At 44.4% G+C, this 20,483-nt stretch overlaps 1 protein-coding gene across 3 annotated transcripts in view; it reads left to right on the top strand.

Moving 5' to 3' along the window:
- Window positions 1-13,602, top strand: part of jkamp (jnk1/mapk8 associated membrane protein) — a 42,111-nt gene extending 28,509 nt beyond the window's left edge. For 2 of the 3 annotated variants that reach the window (XM_061697355.1, XM_061697357.1), the window contains 4 exons: window positions 8,837-9,043; window positions 10,390-10,571; window positions 10,668-10,744; window positions 13,177-13,602. In XM_061697355.1, coding sequence (XP_061553339.1) covers window positions 8,837-9,043; window positions 10,390-10,571; window positions 10,668-10,744; window positions 13,177-13,395 — 685 coding nt within the window. In that variant the 3' untranslated portion in view covers window positions 13,396-13,602. The remainder of the gene's footprint in view (window positions 1-8,836; window positions 9,044-10,389; window positions 10,572-10,667; window positions 10,745-13,176) is intronic. The other variant, XM_061697356.1, reaches the window with a different exon arrangement.
- Window positions 13,603-20,483: the final 6,881 nt, after the last annotated feature.

Genomic DNA, 20,483 nt, shown 5'->3' with positions numbered 1-20,483 from the left:
TCTGGAGGTTGCTCCACTCAACGACATTTTGAGTCCTAGGTTACAGAGGTTTACTTAAATTCAGAACACACACAAAATACGACCACAAGTGGAATTTTCTGGTATATTTAATATAACACACAACTACAACTACAAACTACAGCAAGAAAATAACACTAAGGGTAAACGAAAGAGAGAAAATAAGGCGTACGATAATGGAAAAGAGGACAAAGTGTGTGGTCGCTGGGCTAAACTAAATTAGCGTGTGAGCGTTTAATGCGTTGAGTCGGAACAAGAGAAGGCAAAGTTGAGATTTCGTTTGAAGCTAGTCATTTCCCCACAATTATTATTCACTGATGTTGTACATCTTTGTAAATGATTGCAGTGTCGACTCACGAACGCTGATCAGCTGGTCTTTGGGGGTGGTCTTCTTTTGGAAGTGGCTCCGGAAAAGGCGACAGATTTGGTTACAGACAGAAAAGATGTAGAAAAATACAATCAAAGGGAACAAGAGAGGGGGGGAGAAGAAAAATGGCTGGGCGTCATGCCTTCTTGGGAGAACAGGACGTGTCTCTGCCTCTTTCGTGGCTCGCTGGCAATTTCAGAGCGATCCCGCTTGGCTGGGAGCGGACCCGGTACCGTTGTCATAGCGGCTCTGATCGCTTAGCAGAGGCCCACGTTTAGGCTGGGAAGCCATATCCGTTCGATCCCGGCTGGCGTTTACCAAGCCCTGTGCCCGCACAAAAGGGGAAACGGGGGAGGAGTGGCCGACGGCCAGCCCGGCTGGCGAGCTGCCCGCAAGGTACAGGGGGAGGAAAAACAAGACTAGCCTGAACTAAACTCCCTGAGAAATGTGTGAGTTTAGTTAAATACCCCAGGGGCGTGGCGTAGGAAGAAGGAGTGCCGACTTGGAGAAGACCACACCCATCAGCCTGAATCTTGTCTACAAATTTGAGTAAATGGATTTTAAAATAATATTAATCTAAAGCACTCCCAACTTTGCACTCTCACGTATAGGATCATTGTGTAAATGTTCAATACAACATTGCGTACTGTTTGATTTCAAATCATGAACCGCTTTCAAAATCACCCAGTGGACCTGTCAAAGTGATAATGGTGACACAGACACCAAGTCATACATTTGGAATATTTCTTCAGTTTGCAATATATAAAAACTGACATTTTATCTTGTTAACAAACATCAGAGGCTCATCCACAAGTTCAGGAGTTTGCAGTTCCTCTCAACGCCAGTGGGTGGAGCCTCACGTGACGTGCATCGGTGGATATTAACCACATAGTCTTCCCCAACCATTTGGTACGGGAAGGGGTCTTTTGAAGACAGGAATCAAGATTTGACGGGAATCTGCTAATTAGGTTAAGGTCCACTTGACGTGCACCAGGCCCTGTCCTAGTCGCCGTCTCACAGCAGGGCACCGTGGAGGAGTGGGAGTTCTCAGGTAGTTGCGAGTCTCTGTGATGCCTCTAAGTTCCGGCGTGCATGTCCGCTACATATCCCCCCTTCGTCGGCGAAAGTTCGGCTCGATGGCGGGTTTCTGCGATGAGTCCTTGGAAGGCGGCACAGGTTGGCAGGTACACACAGCAATGCAGTTACCCCAGAGAACAACATTAGTGCATACCAACCAACCCCCTCCCCCCTTTTCAGCCTTAACAGATGTCCATGACAGCTTCTTACGCAATGTATGTGTCTATATGTGAATATAGATGTCAATGTTGTTTCTATGTGGTGAGGTCAAGAGATTGTGGTGAGGTCAAGAGATTTTCGAGCTCGGCCATTCCTTTCAACCGGAAGACCTCAGGCAAGCATTGGAGTGCTGTTCTGAGCAGCGCCGCCGCACCTGTATCTTTCGGTAGAGCAGGGAGGCTAGGCTGAAAATCATGTTGTGGTCGAGGATGGTTAGGGCCACTAAGTTAAGATCTGTAGCACAGCCAGAATGTGCAAACAGGGGTTTTGACACCTTGTGGTGGTGATGTCAAACACCTGAGTTACTTCAAATGTAATTTGTTCCAGCATTTCAGGGCCAAATTCAAATTTGCGCTGTTTGAGAAACTTAGAAATCACAATTTGGCTGCCATAACTGCTGGATGGTCGGTGGTACCAAGTGGCATCCTCAATATGCAACGTGGCATCTTTGAGGGAATCTTTGATTGCGCCAGCGACAAGAAAGTTTTTTCTTTGGAACTTAGGATTGACATGCAGAGCTGTGGAGCTTGTCAGGAAAGACCTGAGATGGGCTGGATTGGTGGGGCCTGTGAGGGTCGTAGACAGAGTGATTTTAATAGAGCTGGGGGGTCCGAAGTGTGGGAGAATTCTATCGTTTGCAAAGTTCTCTAGAAAGGGCGCAATTTTACATAGCCTGTCGTTTATCAACAGGTCAGCAATCTGTGTGTGAGCATAAACCGTTAGGAGCACAGACAGCGTGCTTATGGCCTGCCTATTTTGGTTTTAAATTACACAGCAAATGTTGAGAACTAAAATGGCTACTTTTAGCAGGTTGCTTAGCAACCAGGAATTGACTACTTTGTTAGCCATGCGTTGTCGGGTGATTTGGATTTTGGACTGCAATTCCCGAAGTTGTAGCAGTAAGGCTACAGACGTGCCCGGTGGCGGCGCTATGGATGTGTTTTATTCTGGTCGTTACGTTATGTTAGCGGAGCAGCACGTTTGGTTTCACCTGTGTCTTGGTTGAGCACCTGCGTTGGCAGACTTGGTGTAGCAAGGATGCTGTCACGGAGGCTGGGCTTGCTTGCCCGGTCCAGTCACACCATGTTGTGTTACCCCCCCCATTTTCGTTGCATGGAGTCACGAGCGCCTGAGAAGTGAGCTCCACGGAGGCGCAGTAACGAAAGGGCACGATAATGCAAATGAGCAGGTGCAAAGCCAAGGAGAAACCAGAGTGAAGCTTGTGCAGCACGCAGGAAGAAAGAATCGAGAGGGTGCCCACCAAGGCGAGCCACGGAAAGATAAAATGAAAACCAGGCATCTTAGACAACTCAAACCACAAAGTGGGTGAAGTCGCGGGAGACCCACTTTCGGGTGCAAGCTGAAATTGTACTGAGCGTATGGATCAACAGGTGTTGGTCTGTAGCCAGGTCCACTCTGATGATGTCATTACCCTCAGTAGGACCCACTGGAACGAGAGCAATGTGTCACGAAGGAACAGTGAGTTGGACTCCACCAGAGCTAGGCAATGAGAAGAGGTCTCGTGGAAGGTGACCAATCACAGGGACCGTGATATTGAAGTCGTGGAAGTCTGAGCATATCAAGAGGCCAAGCCTAGTGGATCTGGGGATGTGAATGTCGTTCCGTGTGTGGTTGTGAAACAGCAGCACGGTTGTTCGGGAAGCGTCTAGGAGTGGTGTGGCATGCAACGACAAACCCAGGTCATTAAACAAAGAAGAAGGCTGAAAGAATGCATGTGGATCGTTTACGGTTTGGTTAGCGCGCGCGACCAGTTGAATAGGGAAGTTGATAGTTGACGCTTTTTCTATAACTTCGTCTTCGATCAAAACTTCGCAACCGTCGGGGATGGTTTGTCCCGCCTGAAGGTTTACCCGTTGGACAACGCAGTTGGCGCAACCGCCATTAGCGTGCGACCACAAAACATCATTGATAGTGTCAACTTGAACGGCCAGTCGGACAAGTACATCCGCGCCATCACAAGCTTTATGCGGCAGATTAGGGACTACTAGGAAGCAGTGAGTTAACGAGCGATGGTTCCATTGCAGGTTTAGGGGGCATACGTCCACTGTAGTGACAGCAGACGGTGGCACGGTGTTAACGGGAAAACGAAATGTTTTCAGCGTTAACAGAAGGTCAGGATGCTTAAATCGTAGGATGTCAAACAGTGCCTGAGAGATTGCCGATTTGGCAGTCTGTTGGGCAGTCATGCAAATTAATTCCACCAGCAACATTGGGGCCGTAGCGCTCTTTGTGCGGTGGTTGGACTAGGGGACAGAGAAAAGTGCCAAGTTCTCTACGTCGGTTCAGCGGTTGCGAGCTGGCTCCAGGGGACTCGGCGGTATCGTCAATGGGGGTGTCGTTACTTGAAGGAGTGCGGCCTGACAGGTTGCCATCCTTCGAGTGGTGCCACCCCAGGCACGGGCCTGAGGATTGTTCCCGAGTTGGTAATGCCTGTTCCACCTGGGCCCACAGCTGAAGATTTTTGTAATCGATTAGTGGCTCGAACCGGCAGAGCAAGTCTTGGCCGATGAGCAGGGGGACGGTTTCAATTGGAGACAAGTAGACCGGGTGGACTAATGTCATGGGGCCAATTGTCCAGTGGAGCATAGTTACGGTGTTTAGCTCAGTATTAGTCACTAAAAATGCACGGCTAGTTAGTGCGCAGCGTTGCAGTTGAAGGTCACGGCCACTGGCTTGTAGCAATGTCAGAAGTTGATTGAACACAGCCTGGGACATAACAGTGATGTCTGCTGTGGGGTCAATCACAGCTTCTTGGACAATTTCATGCTAAACCGTAACAGATAAATCGAACTTTTCAGGACGTACCTTTAGCGGTTAGTTCACCCAAAAGCTGTCGGAATGGCAGAACGTTATTTAGTAGAGTGATGTCACGCGAGTCAGGTGCCTCGCCTGGGTCGAGTCTGATGATTAGGGCGACACGAGAGGGGTTTAGGGATTGGTCGTCACCAATTGGTCCGCTAAGGTTATGGTGAGGTGGAGTCGGCCGGTGTCACGTAGGCACTTGGCAGGTCATTAGGGGAACAACGAAGGTTAGCTGGTTGACCTATTACGTCCTCTGTGGTCCTGTTCGACTCAGTCAGGCCTAGTCATAATGATGGGTCCTCCTTTTTGTCTTTGGACAGGCTGCGGAGCACCAAGTAATTCTTCTGACACAGCACTAAATTACCTTTGGGAGCTGTTGGTTCGGGAGCCCTTTTCCCAGTTGTCACTTGTCGTTTTAGGGTCTCTATTGGATGAGTTAGATTTAGGCTTGTCGTTACATGTACCCTGTTTTGACATGTAAGTTTGGCACAAATTATAGCTGCGGTCATTCCATGATTTTGATTTGTCGTTGGTTTTGGCGTTGTTGGTTATGAGGACCATTGTTGTACGCGGTCCGAGATTGGTTGTATGGGTTAAACGACTTATTTTGATGGTCGGGTTTAACATTGCCAGAACGTGGTTTGTCAGGCACACGCATGTTGTACGTAGCACCCTCTAATTCCATCTGTGGTGGTGCCTTTGTAAAGAAGTCTTGTGCTTTAGAGGGAGGGTGTTTTTGTTTAGCAAAACCCTTGGCGGCCAGTTCACGCAGTTGGGCACTGGACAGTGTGTGTGGGCACGCTGCTACGCCCAGCTGGTGGCTTGTGTTATAATGTAGGTTTTCGACAAACAGTGTTTTGAAATGTTTGTCTCCCTCCATATTCGGCTCATTTAAATTTCCAATGTACGGCAGTAATAAGCTTGGGGTGTCTCAAGTCTCCCCTGTTTAACTGTGAGGGCTGCAGATAAGCCGGTTGCGGCCTCTGGGTCATCAAATTCTTGAGACAATGTCTGGCAGAGGGCTGGGTAATCGGCCAGCACATGAGCCGGTTGTCATTCAATTAAGCTGCTGACTTCTCGGCAAGATGTATCTTTGGTAAGGCACAGTCTTTCGTCCGTAGTCGCAGAAGGAAATCGTTTAAAGTCAAATCCAAGGTGTCCAAGGTACGCAGCTGTGTCGTGTGACCCGTTTGACTTAGGTTCAAACCTCGGAATGTTGCAGGCCACTTTGTCCAAGTCTCTTAGAGTGATAACTGGAGCAGCGCTGGGTGGAGGGAGAGTCGGGGGTGAGTCGAAAAGGTGAGCTGCGACTGGTGGGGCTGCCCCCCATGAGGAGGCCGCACGGCGCACCCTGAAGGTGAGTTCCGGCCCAAAGGTCGGAGATGTTTTGTCGGGCTCTGTGACACTTCTGGCGAGGGAGGGCCGCACGTTATCTGTAGCGGGGGCCGGAACACTGGGATGAGTCAGTGGACAGCTGTTGAGCTAATTGTAGCTCACGCCTGACATGGGTTAATTCATCCTCTTGGTCCCGGAGCTGTTGCTGGAGGCGGGACAGCTCCGTCTCCCTGATTGCCATCTGTGTCCTATACGTTCTGCTTTGAGTGTCTCGGTGCGTTCGGTGAGCCAGTGAATGTCACCAGAAGCTTGGGGCAGCAGAATAGTTGCTCGCTGATGTTCGGCCCGTAATTCAAGCACTTGGTCATTTGACGGTCGGTCACCAGAGCGTCCTCGCGGTCACTCCATTTGAGTTGGTCCAGTTCAGCACCATGCAGAGTTTGCGTGACATTTTTATCTTTTAAGGTTTTGTGCTTGGCCTCACTCATAAGTTGTGCGATGTTATCATTGAGGACTTCGAGGCCAGCATTTTTGAAGGACTCTGCATAGCCCGGGACAAGGTCTCTAGTTAAATTGCTGACGAGCTCTTCCAGTGTGTCAAGATTGTCGTATTGACTGGGACTTTCTGGAAGTTCTGCCATGATTTGCATTGCGCGTGCAGTAGCTTGTACTAAGTACGCAACTAACTTGTTTATAATGTAGGCTCGTTTGAGCAGTGCGTCTATTTTGGAACAGAGGCACAATATAGGCGATGTGCTCGTGTGTTATACACTTAAATTGCGTTCGCAAATTAGTGTGAGGGTTGAACACGTACTTTAAAGGTGTTTGAGAATGTGCATAGAATCAAGTGATCGAGTACCACAGAAGTGTTGACGGGATCCAGTGACCGCACGTACAATTTATTTGATTGAATTAAATTGCTGCATGAGAGTTGGCAATTCAATTGGTGATTTAAAATAGTTGCGAAGGGCACTTGGTGGAGTGGAGGAATCAGCTTCTTGACTAAATTTGAAACTAATTTAACCAATTAATTTATTTAGTTTGGGTAAATAAATTATTATTAGTTATAATTTAGTTAAGCAACTTGATTTGACAGTGTGTGATGGCTATCACTGCAAGTCAGCTCAATTGGTGAAGCGATTTAGGCCTTCAGCTGATTTACAAGTTTTATTTAACTTTGGGTAAAAGATGATTAGATTATATTCGATATGATTAGACTTGTGAATTAATTGAAGGCTTGTGTGGCTTTTCGGCCAAGTGAAGAGGCATCAAAACAAGAAGTGATTTAAAGAAAGACAAATTCAAAACAAAAACAATTAAAAATATATATATATTTAAAAAGGTCCAAGAAAATAAAAAATAAATAAAAATTAATAATGAAAATGAATCCCAAAAAAGAAAATAATTCCAAAAGAAAAAAAAAATTCAATAAAAAACAAAATGTTTTTCCGAAAAATTTAAATCAAATCAAGTTTACCATCCATCCATCCATCCATTTTCGAAGCTGCTTCTCCTCACTCGGGTCGCGGGCGTGTTGGAGCCTATCCCAGCTATCATCAGGCAGGAGGCGGGGTACACCCTGAACGGGTTGCCAGCCAATCGCAGGGCACACATAAACAACCAACCATTCGCACTCACATTCACAGCTACGGGCAATATAGAGTTGTCAATTAACCTAGCATGCATGTTTTTGGGTTGTGGGAGAAAACCGGAGTGCCCGGAGAAAACCCATGCAGGCACGGGGAGAACATGCAAAATCCGGGTGGCAAAAAAGACTGAGAAAGTTGATGAATGCTCATCACAAACCAGTTTGGAACATCCCACAGGTGAACAGGCTAATTGGGAACAGGTGGGTGCCATGATTGGGTATAAAAGCAGGTTCCCTGAATTGCTCAGTCATTCACAAGCAAAGATGGGGCGAGGTTCACCTCTTTGTGAACAAGCGCATGAGAAAATAGTCGAACAGTTTAAGGACAATGTTCCTCAACGTACAATTGCAAGGAATTTAGGGATTTCATCATCTACGGTCCATATCATCATCAAAAGGTTCAGAGAATCTGGAGAAATCGCTGCATGTAAGCAGCAAGACCGAAAAACCAACATTGAATGCCTGTGACCTACGATCCCTCAGGCGGCACTGCATCAAAACCCGACATCAATGTGTAAAGGATATCACCACGTGGGCTCAGGAACACTTCAGAAAACCAATGTCAGTAAATACAGTTCGGCGCGACATCCCTAAATGCAACTTGAAACTCTTCAAACTTAACTTAATTGGAATTGGGGTTGTATTCAAGTGTGACAAACATGCAAAAAAAATTTAATCAGGAAGGGGGTAAATACTTTTTCACACCACTGTGTACACATAGATATGTGTGTGTGCCTGTGTAAATGTGTGTGTGTGTGTGTGTGTGTGTATATATATATATATATATATATATGTATATGTGTGTGTGTGTGTGTGTTGTATGAATACATTTTTAAGTTTTTAACTGTTCGACCTGTCACTATGCTTCGCTGGCATAGATGAAGGAAAATAGATTGACAATAAATACGTTTTCTGACCCATGAAGTGAAATTGGATAATCTCGCACGGCACACTGGATCGTCTCTCACTAATGTGCTTTGCAAAGTTTTGGGGAATCACTTATCCAACATGCTGTTTCCATTTGTTGCACTGGCTTGTAGACAGGGTAGAACAGACTTAAGGTCAAGTCTTTCGTCCCAGTGACAATGTGAAGGCATCAAAAATACTTCAATATAGCCTGCTTTACTATGTTGGTTCTGTGTCAAAAGCAGAGGCGTATAAATTCTAACTCTATTGTTATGCCTCTGATGCTCCAATTTTGAGGGATCTCTGCGTGAAAGAGGCTTAATGAAATCTCTTTTGTTTCTTTTGGGAATAATTATATTGAAATCCAACTGTTTGGTTTTAGAGGTTCGACGGTATTGTTTTCGGGGATTAATAACGTCACAATTTATGTTTTCTGGCATCAGTTCCAGTGCTTTGATGCAGCATATCACAGCCTTGTTGGAGTGCAGTGTGTCTGCGATGGTCACGCTGTTGGTCACAGAGCCAATAGGGATGCTCAGTATCAACTCCTGCCGAGTCCAGATGCTGTCAGACTGGTACACCATGCTGTATAATCCCAGTCCAGACTACATCAACACTTTACACTGCACCCAGGAGGCGGTTTACCCACTGTAAGTCCTGACTGCATATCTGCCTTTCCCCTGCTCCCCCCCTGGTGGGGGGGAGCAGGGGAAAAAGCAAATGATGGATGTTCACCATTTATTTGGATCAAATCCAAAATAGGCATGGTCCAGTTCTCAGTTTCGAGGTATACCATGGTTTTAAAGTCACGCTTTCAAAAGTGTGATAATTTTTCATCAGCGGTTTGAGCTGTTTGTTTTGTGTTTTTGTTGTTTTTATTTTGAGGCGTCAGTGCAGGAAAATTTACACGACCTCTCCCGTTGGTGTGAGCTGTCAGTGAGCCCGACAATTTCGCCTTGTTGAAAAAGTTATCTCATTTGGGAATTTCTTTGGTTACCGTGGCCTGACAGGGAAATATGTAAAGTGGGTACTATTGGAGGCAATACTTCTAATACGATAACACACGAGAGTGCCACCCATCACTCTTCAGCAAATTCAAGGTATTCAATACTTTGCAATAACACTGTCTTGGAATGAACATTTTCAACCAGCTACAAGACGTATCGTGCCTACAATTGGTAAAATGAATACTATTGACTCATTGTCGAGGCTGATAACGAGCATGGCTAACATTGGTTTGTTTCTGCTCAGACGTTACTTCACAAAACTCATTTTGGAGTACGTTCACAAATTTTATTTGGAAAATGTTCTTTTCTTTTTATGCTTACCAATGTACCTATGAGCGCATTCTTTAGAAAATCTTTATTTACCCAGACATTTCAAAAATAATATATTTTAGAGCTATAACTGTAATACCCTGATACTGTGAAATGTATTATTATTAGCCACTGCAAAATGAAATGGGTTCTTGGCCTATGCTAAAAATTTAAATTGTTCTATCAATTCCTGGGTAGTCTTGTAAACCAAGGTGTCAAACTCAAGGCCTGGGGGCCAGGTCCGGCCCACCACCTCTTTTAATGTGCGTTGACTTCATGTTTATTCCTAAAATACCAAAATTGCAAATTGTCTTCACTTTTAATAACATTGAGAATACAAAGCTTTTGTTTCCAGTCCCCCTTTTAAAATAAAATGAATCACAGGTCAACAGTTTTCATTCACTTCTGATTTTTAAAAGTAATTATCCATCAGTTTGTTTATTTCTAATAATATGAGATGATTATACATTTATATGGTTTTAGTCAAAGTACCCCTCTGAGGAAAACCATAACTATGAAGCGGCCCATGACAAAATTGAGTTTGACACCCCTGCAACAGTGATGGAAACACAAAATCTCTACTGGAAGTATGAGGAAAAACTGTGTCAGTGGATGTCATTTCCTCAATTTGCAAAGAACAAATGAGTATAATGCTTATTCTCAATTCTTCTCTTCCTCAGTTATACCATTGTGTTAATCTATTATGCCTTCTGCTTGGTGCTGATGATGCTGCTGCGCCCTCTGTTGGTTAAAAAGATAGCATGTGGTCTGGGCAAATCAGATCGATTTAAGAGCATCTATGCTGCTCTGTACTTCTTCCCCATTCTCACAGTGCTTCAGGCTGTTGGTGGAGGACTGCTCTGTGAGTATGGCTCTCTGCTTCAGTTTCTCCTCAGATGATTTTGACCATCACTCCAATCTGACGTTGTTATATTACTTGAACATTTGTTTGTTTCAGATTATGCGTTTCCCTACATAATACTTGTTCTGTCTCTGGTCACTCTGGCTGTGTACATGTCTGCCACTGAGATACAGGTAAGACTATTCCTATTTTTTGTTATTTAAAAGAGACATACTGTATGTATATATATATATATATATGCACACGCACTGAACAAAAGTATAAACGCAACACTTCTGTTTTGCTCCCATTTGTCGTGAGCTGGACTCAAAGATCTAAAACTTTTTCTACATACACAAAAGCCCATTTCCCACAGATCTGTCTAAATCTGTTAGTGAGCATTTCTCCTTTGTCGAGATAATCCATCCCACCTCACAGGTGTGGCATATCAAGATGCTAATAAAACAGCAGGATTATTGCACAGGTGTGCCTTAGGCCGGCCACATAAAAGGCCACTTGAAATGTGCACTTTTGCTTTATTGTGAGGGTCTGGGGGGCTCTGACAAACAGTTAGTATCTGGTGTGACCATCATTTGCTTCTCTGAATAGGGGTTATGCACAACCAACAAATGCATTCAGCAAAATAGGTCAAAGCACTTCCTTCAGGTTCAGATGACTGGTGGAGTCCGATGGCAGGAGACCGTGACGAAACAACTGTAGAAATATTAAACTGTCTTTTTTTTTTTTTTATATATATACAAGATGTCTTCAACAGCTAACCAAGATGAACATATTGGATGTTTAAGCTTTGTTCACGTCTACATACAGTTCCATGAAAAAGTATTGGCCCCCTTCTGAAATTCTTACATTTTTGCATTGTTTCCCCACTTTAAGGTCATCAAACAAATGTAAATATCATACAAATATAACCCAAGTTAACTTAAAGTGCTGTCATTAAATGGCAATTTCATTTATTTGTGGTAGAATTCAAGAAAGAAATTGGGTTTTTGAGCGTGAACGGCCTTTTTAAGGTCATGCCACTTCATTTCAATCATATTCAAGTCAAGACTTTGACAAGGCTACTCCAAAACCGTTTTTTTTTTTCCAGCCATTCAGAAGTTGACATGCTGGTGTGTTTTGGATTGTTATCCTGCTGCAGAGGCACTTCAGTTTGAGGTCACAAACTGATGGCCGAACGGTCTCCTTCAGGATTTTCTGTTAATGAGCAGAATACATGGTTCCATAAATAACAGCAAGTTATCCAGGTCTTGAAGGAGAAAACCTGCTCAATACCATCACACTACCACCACCATGTTTGACTGTTAGTATGATGTTCTTTTTCTAAAACGCTGTGCTACATTTATGCCACATGTTATGAGCGAGACACACACCCTCCAAAAACCTCAACTTTCCTCTCGTCAGTCAATATAATATTCTCTCAGAAGTCTAAAAGAATCATTCAGATGTCTTTTTTTTTTTCCAAAGAAAGACTAGCCTTTGTTCTTTTTGGTCAGCAGTGGTTTTCGCCTTGGAACTCTGGAAGTCCTTAACTAAGGCAAGGGAGGCCTTCAGGTCTTTAGAAGTTGTCCTGAGTTCCTTTGTGGCCTCCTGGATGCTGTCATTGCTGTTCTCTTGGGATAATCTTTGTAGGCTGGCCACTCCTGGAAAGTTTACCACTGTTCCATATTTTCTCATGTGATTATAATGGCTCTCCCTATGGTTCACTGGAATCCGAAAACATTTGAAATGGCTTTTATAACCCTTTCGAGACTGATGTCAATTATTTTATTTCTCGACTGTTCTGGAATTTCTTTGGATCTTGTCATTTTGTTGCAGCTTTTTTAGATATTTTGTCCATCTTGATTTTGTCGGGACAGGTTCTGTTTAAGTATTTCTTGATTTCACAGGTCTGGAGGTCATCAGGCTTGGGTGTGATCAGTGAAAATTAACCAAAAATTGTAATTAGCCACAATTAATTCATTATTTAACAATGGGTATAATTACTTTTTCACACAGGGTAACTTTGAATAGTTTTTTTCCCCTAAATAAATGAAATCACCATTTATAAAGAGCATTTTAAGTTTACTTGGGTGATATTTGTCTGATATTTACATTTGTTTGATCTTAAGCATTAAAGTGAGGAAACTGCAAAAATGTACGAATTTGAGAAGGGGGCCAATACTTTCTCATGGCACTGTATATCATATATCAATAAATAAAATATTTACATGTATTTAACTTTTGCCTAAAGACACCAGCCTTAAAAGAAAATAATTTTAGCAAGTTCGTGTTCAAGCCATCAAGGCATCGGCCTGTAGTCATGCTAGTTATCGCAGCATACAAAGGAAGTCTGCTAACCTGTTTTGGTCACATGACATTATGTTTTCAATAACCACTCGACGAATGTATTGTACAGTAATAAGCAATTTCTATAATTTTATTAAACGAACTAATTGCTTGTTTGGGAATATGCATGGAAGTAATTTCTCCAAAAAACAATGCAGTTTGTTTCAACCTAAAAAAAGTGAAATTTTTCAGTGAGCTTTTCAGTATAATTTAGCCTTTCAGGGTTTCTAACGCTAGCCTATTTCCTTCTAACCTTTATGTTCTGCCACTCTCCAAACAGTCCTTTAAGAACCTGGCTGCTAAGAAGAAACGCCTGGTCGTTCTGTTCAGTCACTGGTTGCTCCATGCATATGGCATCATCTCTATTTCACGCCTGGACAAGCTGGAGCAGGATCTTCCACTGTTGGCTCTTGTACCTGGTCCCGCCATGTTCTACATTGCTACAGCTAAGTTCACAGAGCCAAGCCGCATCCTGTCAGAGGGCAGCAATGGACACTGAACCTTCAAATAATATTTCTAGCAACCATTTGTAAATTAATAGCCTTATACACAGTGGAAATGTCATGTCAGTTGTACTACACGAGTAAAGATTTGTAAACATATATGTCTGTGGACAAACAAGATGATCACTGTCATGCATGTCTCCTCTGTAAGGGTACAACAGTCACTGAAATATGTGAGTTAACTAAAGTGTATGTGAAGTCAATGTTGTCTGTACTTGCCTTTGACGATACACATTACCTTGAAAAAGTATTCATAACCCTTGAACTTTTTCACATTTTGTGACCTTACAATCACAAACTTGTATTGTATTTTGTTGAAATTTTATGACAGACCAACACATAGCACATAATTGTGCTAACCCTAACCCAAGGGGATCCCGAGAGATGATGTCTCTCCGTCCCCGGGCTCTCCTCCCGGTGGGACATGCCTGGAACACCTCACCAGGGAGGCGTCCATCCTAATCAGATGCCCAAGCCACCTCATCTGGCTCCTCTCAATGTGGAGGAACAGCAGCTCTTCTCTGAGCCCCTCCCGGATGACCGGGCTTCTCACCCTATCGCTAAGGGAGAGCGGAGGAAACTCATTTCAGCCGTTTGTATCCGGGATCTTGTTCTTTCGATCACGACCCATAGCTCGTGACCATAGGCGACGGTAAGAACGTAGATCGCCGGGTAAATTGAGAGCTTTGCCTTTCGGCTTAGCTCCTTCTTCACCATAACGGACAGATACAAAGTCCGCATTACTGCAGATGCTGCACCAGCAGTTCCATTCTTCCCTCACTCATGAACAAGACCCCAGATACTTGCACTCCTCTCTCGGGGCAGGATCTCATCCTCGACCCGGAGTGGGCACTCCACCTTTGTCCGACTGAGGACCATGGTCTCAGATTTGGAGGTGCTGATTTTCATTCCAGCCACTTCACACACTGCTGCGAACCGCTCCAAGTGAGAGCTTGAGATCACGGCTTGATGAAGCCAACAGAACCACATCATTTGCAAAAGCAAAGATGCAATACCGAGGCCACCAAACCGGACCCATCAAGGCCTCGGCTGCGCCTAGAAATTCTTTCCATAAAGGTTATGAACAAAATCGGTGCCAAAGGGCAGCCTTTGCGTCCAACCCTCACTGGAAATGTGTCCGACTTAGTGCCAGCAATAAGGACCAAACACTGACACTAGTCATACAGGGACCGAACACCCAATATCAGGAGGTTTGTTACCCCTACTCCCGAAGCACCTCTCATAGGACTCCCCGAGGGACACGGTCAAATGCCTTCTCCAAGTCCACAAAACACATGTAGACTGGTTGGGCGAACTCCCATGCACCCTCGAGGACCCTGCCGAGGGTGTAGAGCTGGTCCAATGTTCTACGGCCAGAATGAAAACCACACTGCTCCTCCTGAATCTGAGATTCGACCTCCCGATGGATCCTCCTTTCCAGCACCCCTGAATAGACCTTACCAGGGAGGCTGAGGCGTGTGATCCCCCTGTAGTTGGAACACACCCTCTGGTCCCCCTTTTTACAACCCCAATTACAATGAAGTTAGGACGTAATGTTAAACATAAATAAAAACAGATTACAATGATTTGCAAATCATGTTCAACCTATATTTAATTGAATACACTACAAAGACAACATATTTAATGTTCAAACTGATCAACTTGATTGTTTTTAGCAAATAATCATTAACTTAGAATTTTATGGCTGCAACACGTTCCAAAAAAGCTGGGGCAGGTGGCAAAAAAGACTGAGAAAGTTGAGGAATGCTCATCAAACACCTGTTTGGAACATCCCACAGGTGAACAGGCTAATTGGGAACATGTGGGTGCCATGATTGGGTATAAAAGGAGCTTCGCTGAATTGCTCAGTCATTCACAACAAAGATGGGGCGAGGTTCATCTCTTTGTGAACAAGTGCGTGAGAAAATAGTCGAACAGTTTAAGGACAATGTTCCTCAATGTACAATTGCAAGGAATTTAGGGATTTCATCATCTATGGTCCATATCATCAAAAGGTTCAGAGAATCTGGAGAAATCACTGCATGTAAGCGGCAAGGCCAAAAACCAACATTGAATGCCCGTGACCTTCGATCACTCAGGCGGCACTGCATCAAAAACCGACATCAACGTGTAAAGGATATCACCACATGGGCTCAGGAACACTTCGAAAACCAATGTCAGTAAATACAGTTCATCGCTACATCCGTAAATACAACTTGAAACTCTACTATCCAAAGCAAAAGCCATTTATCAACAACACCCAGAAACGCTGCCGGCTTCTCTGGGCCCGAGCTCTTCTAAGATGGACTGATGCAAAGTGGAAATGTGTTCTGTGGTCGGACGAGTGCACATTTCAAATTGTTTTTGGAAATTGTGGACGTCATGTCCTCGAGGCCAAAGAGGAAAAGAACCATCCGGACTGTTATGCACGCAAAGTTCAAAAGCCAGCATCTGTGATGGTATGGGGCTGTGTTAGTGGCAATGGCATGGGTAACTTACACATCTGTGAAGGCACCATTCATGCTGAAAGGTACATACAGGTTTTGGAGAAACATATGCTGCCATCCAAGCAACGTCTTTTTCATGGACGCCCCTGCTTATTTCAGCAAGACAATGACAAACCACATTCAGCATGTGTTACAACAGCGTGGCTTCGTAGTAAAAGAGTGCGGGTACTAGACTGACTATTTGCTAAAAAAAACAAAGTTAATCAGTTTGTACATTAAATATCTTGTCTTTGTAGTGTATTCAATTTAATATAGGTTGAACGTGATTTGCAAATCATTGTATTCTGTTTTTATTTATGTTTAACACAACGTCCCAACTTCATTGGAATTGGGGTTGTAAAAAGGGGGACCACCACCCCAGTCTGACAATCCAGAGGCACTGTCCCTGATGTCCACACAGTGTTGCAGAGGCCTGTCAACCAAGACAGCTCCACAACATCCAGAGCCTTTTGGGCTCCGGGCGAATCTCATCCACCCCCGGGGCCTTGCCATCGAGGAGCTTATTAACCACCTCAGTGACCTCAACCCCAGAGATAGGAGAGTCCGCCTCAGAGACCCCAGACTCTGCTTCCTCATGGGAAGGCGTGTCGGTAGAATTGAGGAGGTCTTCGAAGTATTTTCCCCACCGACTCACACTATTTTAGCAAGAAACACAAAGTCGATGCACACTCTCGCGGGCCACATAAAATGATGTGGCGTTCCCGATCTGGCCCCCGGCCACCAGTTTGACACCTGTGGTCTAAAACGTTCTCCCATCTCCTGACTGCATTTCTGGAGATCAGCCACAATGATCTTTGGGTTCTTCTTTACCTCTCTCACCAAGGCTCTTCTCCCCCGATTGCTCAGTTTGGCCGGACGGCCAGTGCTAGGAAGGGTTCTGGTTGTCCCAAACGTCTTCCATTTAAGGATTATGGAGGCCACTGTGGTTTTAGGACCCTTAAGTGCAGCAGAATTGTTTTGCAACCTTGGCCAGATCTGTGCCTTGCCACAATTCTATCTCCAACGTCTTCAGGCAGTTCCTTTGACCTCATAATTCTCATTTGCTCTGGCATGCACTCTGAGCTGTAAAGTCTTATATAGACTTCATAGGCTTTCCTAATCAAGTCCAATCAGTATTATCAAACACAGCTGGGCTCCAATGATGGCGTAGAACTATCACATGGATGGTCAGAAGAAATTAACAGTACCCGAGTTAAATATGAGTGTCACAACAAAGGGTCTGAATACTTATGGCTGTGTGATATTTCACTTTTTCTTTTTAATAAATCTGCAAAAAAATCAACAATGCAGTTTTTTTCTGTCAATATGGGTTGCTGTGTGTACATTAATATGGACAAAATGTACTTCAATGATTTTAGCAGGAAACTTGTGGGGTTCCGTACCTCCGACAAGGTTAAGAACCACTGGTTTAGACCAAAAAATATTCACTTGAATGGCCCAGTCAACGTCCAGACCTAAATCCCATCGAGCATCTGTGTCAATTCTTGAAAACCTTTGTTCACAGACGCTCTCCAACCAATCTATCTGAGCTTGAGCTGTTTTGAAAAGAAGAATAGGCATAAATGTCAGTGTCTGGATTAGACTTTACACCGATTTGATCGGGCTGATCAGTATTGGCCGATATTTAGCATTGTATGCTGATCGGCTTCAATGTCATAATTCTCCGATGAAAAACGCTATTATACAAAAGCTGCCGGAATGGCAGAACATTATTTAGTAGCGTGGTGTCACGCGAGTCAGGGGCCTCGTCTGGGTCTCGATAAGGTTATGGCTAGGCGATGTCGTCGAAGAGGGTTCAGTAGAGGAACAACTTGGGTTACCTGGTTGACCTATTGCGTCCTCTGTGGCCCTGTTCGACTCAGTCCGGCCTCGTCATAATGATGGGTCCCGCTTTTTGTCTTTGGACAGGCTGCGGAGCACCTCAAGTAATTCTTCTGACACAGCACTAAATTACCTTTGGGAGCTGTTGGTTCGGGAGCCCTTTTCCCAGTTGTCACTTGTCGTTTTAGGGTCTCGGTTGGACGAGTCCGATTTATGCTGGTCGTTACGTGTACACTGTTTTGACATGTATGTTTGGCGCGAATTAAGGCTGCGGTCATTCCATGATTTTGTTGTTGAATTGGCGTTGTTGGTCACGAGGACTATTGTTGTACGCGGGCCGGGATTGGTTGTATGGGTTAAACGACGTCTTTTGATTGTCAGGTTTAACATCGCCAGAATGTTGTGTGTCAGTCACCCGTGTTGCACGTAGTGCCCTTTAATTCCATCTGTGGTGGTGCGTTTGTAAAGAAGACGCCTGAGTCTTGTGCCTCAAGGGGAGGGTGTTTTTGTTTAGCAAAACCCTTCGAGGCCAGTACACGCAGTTGGGCACTGGACAGTGTGCGCGGGCACGCTGCTACGCCCAGCTGGTGGTTGAATGTAGGTTTTCGTTTTGAAATTTTTGGCCTCCTCCATATTCGGCTCATTTAAATTTCCAAAGTACGCTTTACGCAGCCGGCAGTAATAAGATTGGGGTGCCTCAAGTCTCCCTTTTTTAACTGTGAGGGCTGCCGATAAGCCTCTGGGTCATCAAATTCTTGAGACAATGCTTGGCAGAGGGCCGGGTAATCGGCCAGCAGTTGTCGTTCAATTAATCTACTGACTTCTCGGCTAGATGTAACTTTGATAAGGTACAGTCTGTCGTCCATAGTAGCAGAAGGGAATCGTTTAAGGTGAAATTTGAGGTCTCTAAGGTACGCGGCTGTGTCGTGTGACCCGTTTGGCTTAGGTTCAAACCTCGGAATGTTGCGCGCCACTTTGTCTAAGTCTCTTAGAGTCATACGTGGAGCAGCGCTGGGTGGAGGGAGAGTCGTGGCTGAGTCAAAGAGGTGAGCTGCGACTGGTGGGGCTGTCACCCATGAGGAGGCCGGCCACATGGCGCCCCCTGAAGGTCTCCCAAATGTCTGTCTTGTTTATGGCTGTTGATTTGTTTAGGTGCGTCTCGCCACCCTATATATGCCTACCTGGGCGGGGAGCGGCGGTAGTGCAAGGGGGCATCTTTTCTTGGCGTGTCCGCTACAGTATGATGCAGTAACAGTCAAAGAAAAATATTACACCACGCTTGTTTCTTCAGTTTTCATGTATGGTACCACTAAATGCATTTTACCTGAATAATACATAAGCTTAATTGTAGTATTAAATATGATTTTGCTTATTACCAAGAAAACCATTGAAAATTGCTAGAGCTTGATATCACCTCATATTAAACTCTTATGAGCTAAGTTTGTCGTCATCATTATATTTGTCCAAACAAATGTACTATTTAGTCACACCAGGCACTAAAAATGAACAAGAAACTAACAATGGGTCTAATATTTTGTCCATGACGATATTAATGATATGTAATTTACTTTACTCATACATAATACTTAGCTTTTAGTGTGCAGTGTTCTTGTATTTGACTGCCTTTGATTTCTCCCATTGTGAACAATACATGTGAACCCACTCGGTGGCCAGCCAGCAGTGTTCCTCATTGTGTACGGAGCCGCTGATATATTTTTATAAGGATAGAATGCCTGCATATCGAAATAAAAAGGGTTGTGTGAAATCTAGACAGGCGAAACCTGGGAGAAGGAACAGAAAAGATTGTGTATAATTCATTTAATTCATTTTCCTTTTGCATTGTCCCAGATGATCGCACTACTCGTCCCTTTAAACCGCATACACTCCTTGAAGTCTCGGCACCCTTTGCACAATGGTCATTGCGCCGGACTATTGCAATATTAGTCATTCAAACTGCTCTAAGTGCTAGAGGACTCTGCATCTTTTGCACAATTGTCAAACAACAACAAAAAAAAGTACCGGCATTACCAGATAACTATTAACCCTTTATTGCTCAGTGACTGTTTTTTGTCAATGTCTTTGTCTCCAAAGTGTTCTCTGTCAATTGACTGTCTGTTGTCGTACTAGAGCGGCTCCAACTACCGGAGACAAATTCCTTGTGTGTTTTTTGGACATACTTGGCAAATAAAGATGATTCTGATTCTGGTTGATTTTTATTCTTCACAAACTCCCCGATTTCCAGAGTGGAGCACTCCAACTTGGGCTTCTGTGCAGCATGACCCCCGCGCTAAGTCGACCCATGCTATCAATTTGACTAACAGCACAAGAAAATCCACTGCATATAACACTGACTTTCCTCACAGAGCCTTGTGAGCTGTGGACTCTGAGGTTATGTCCTGCTGGCTAACGCGTGCTAACTTGTCCGCAGGAGCTAGTCAGCAGTTTGAAGCCATTGCGTTCTCCTGGCTCCCACACAGTCGCGCGTGCACACAAGAACCATTGTCCCTCACGCCACACTTTAAGGCATTTTCTAACTTGTCGGTGGGCAAAGAGTCATTGGCTGACTGTCGGCTTTTTGTCTACTGGCCTCATATGAGCACTGTCGCATTTATTTTTATTTTTTTTTATATAAAAATACTTTGCTCTAGTACCAGTACTTGGTGCAACACTAGTACGTTTAATTGGCATTAGGATTATGAGAAAAATTGTCTCCAATGTAGGGGGGTCCTTGGAACCAAAACGTTTAAGAACCCCTG

The sequence above is a fragment of the Phycodurus eques genome, chromosome 14, assembly GCF_024500275.1.
Source record: "Phycodurus eques isolate BA_2022a chromosome 14, UOR_Pequ_1.1, whole genome shotgun sequence".
NCBI classification, from domain to species: domain Eukaryota; kingdom Metazoa; phylum Chordata; class Actinopteri; order Syngnathiformes; family Syngnathidae; genus Phycodurus; species Phycodurus eques.
Note: the sequence above shows the minus strand (reverse complement) of the source record. Positions and strands in the feature narration are given on the sequence as shown.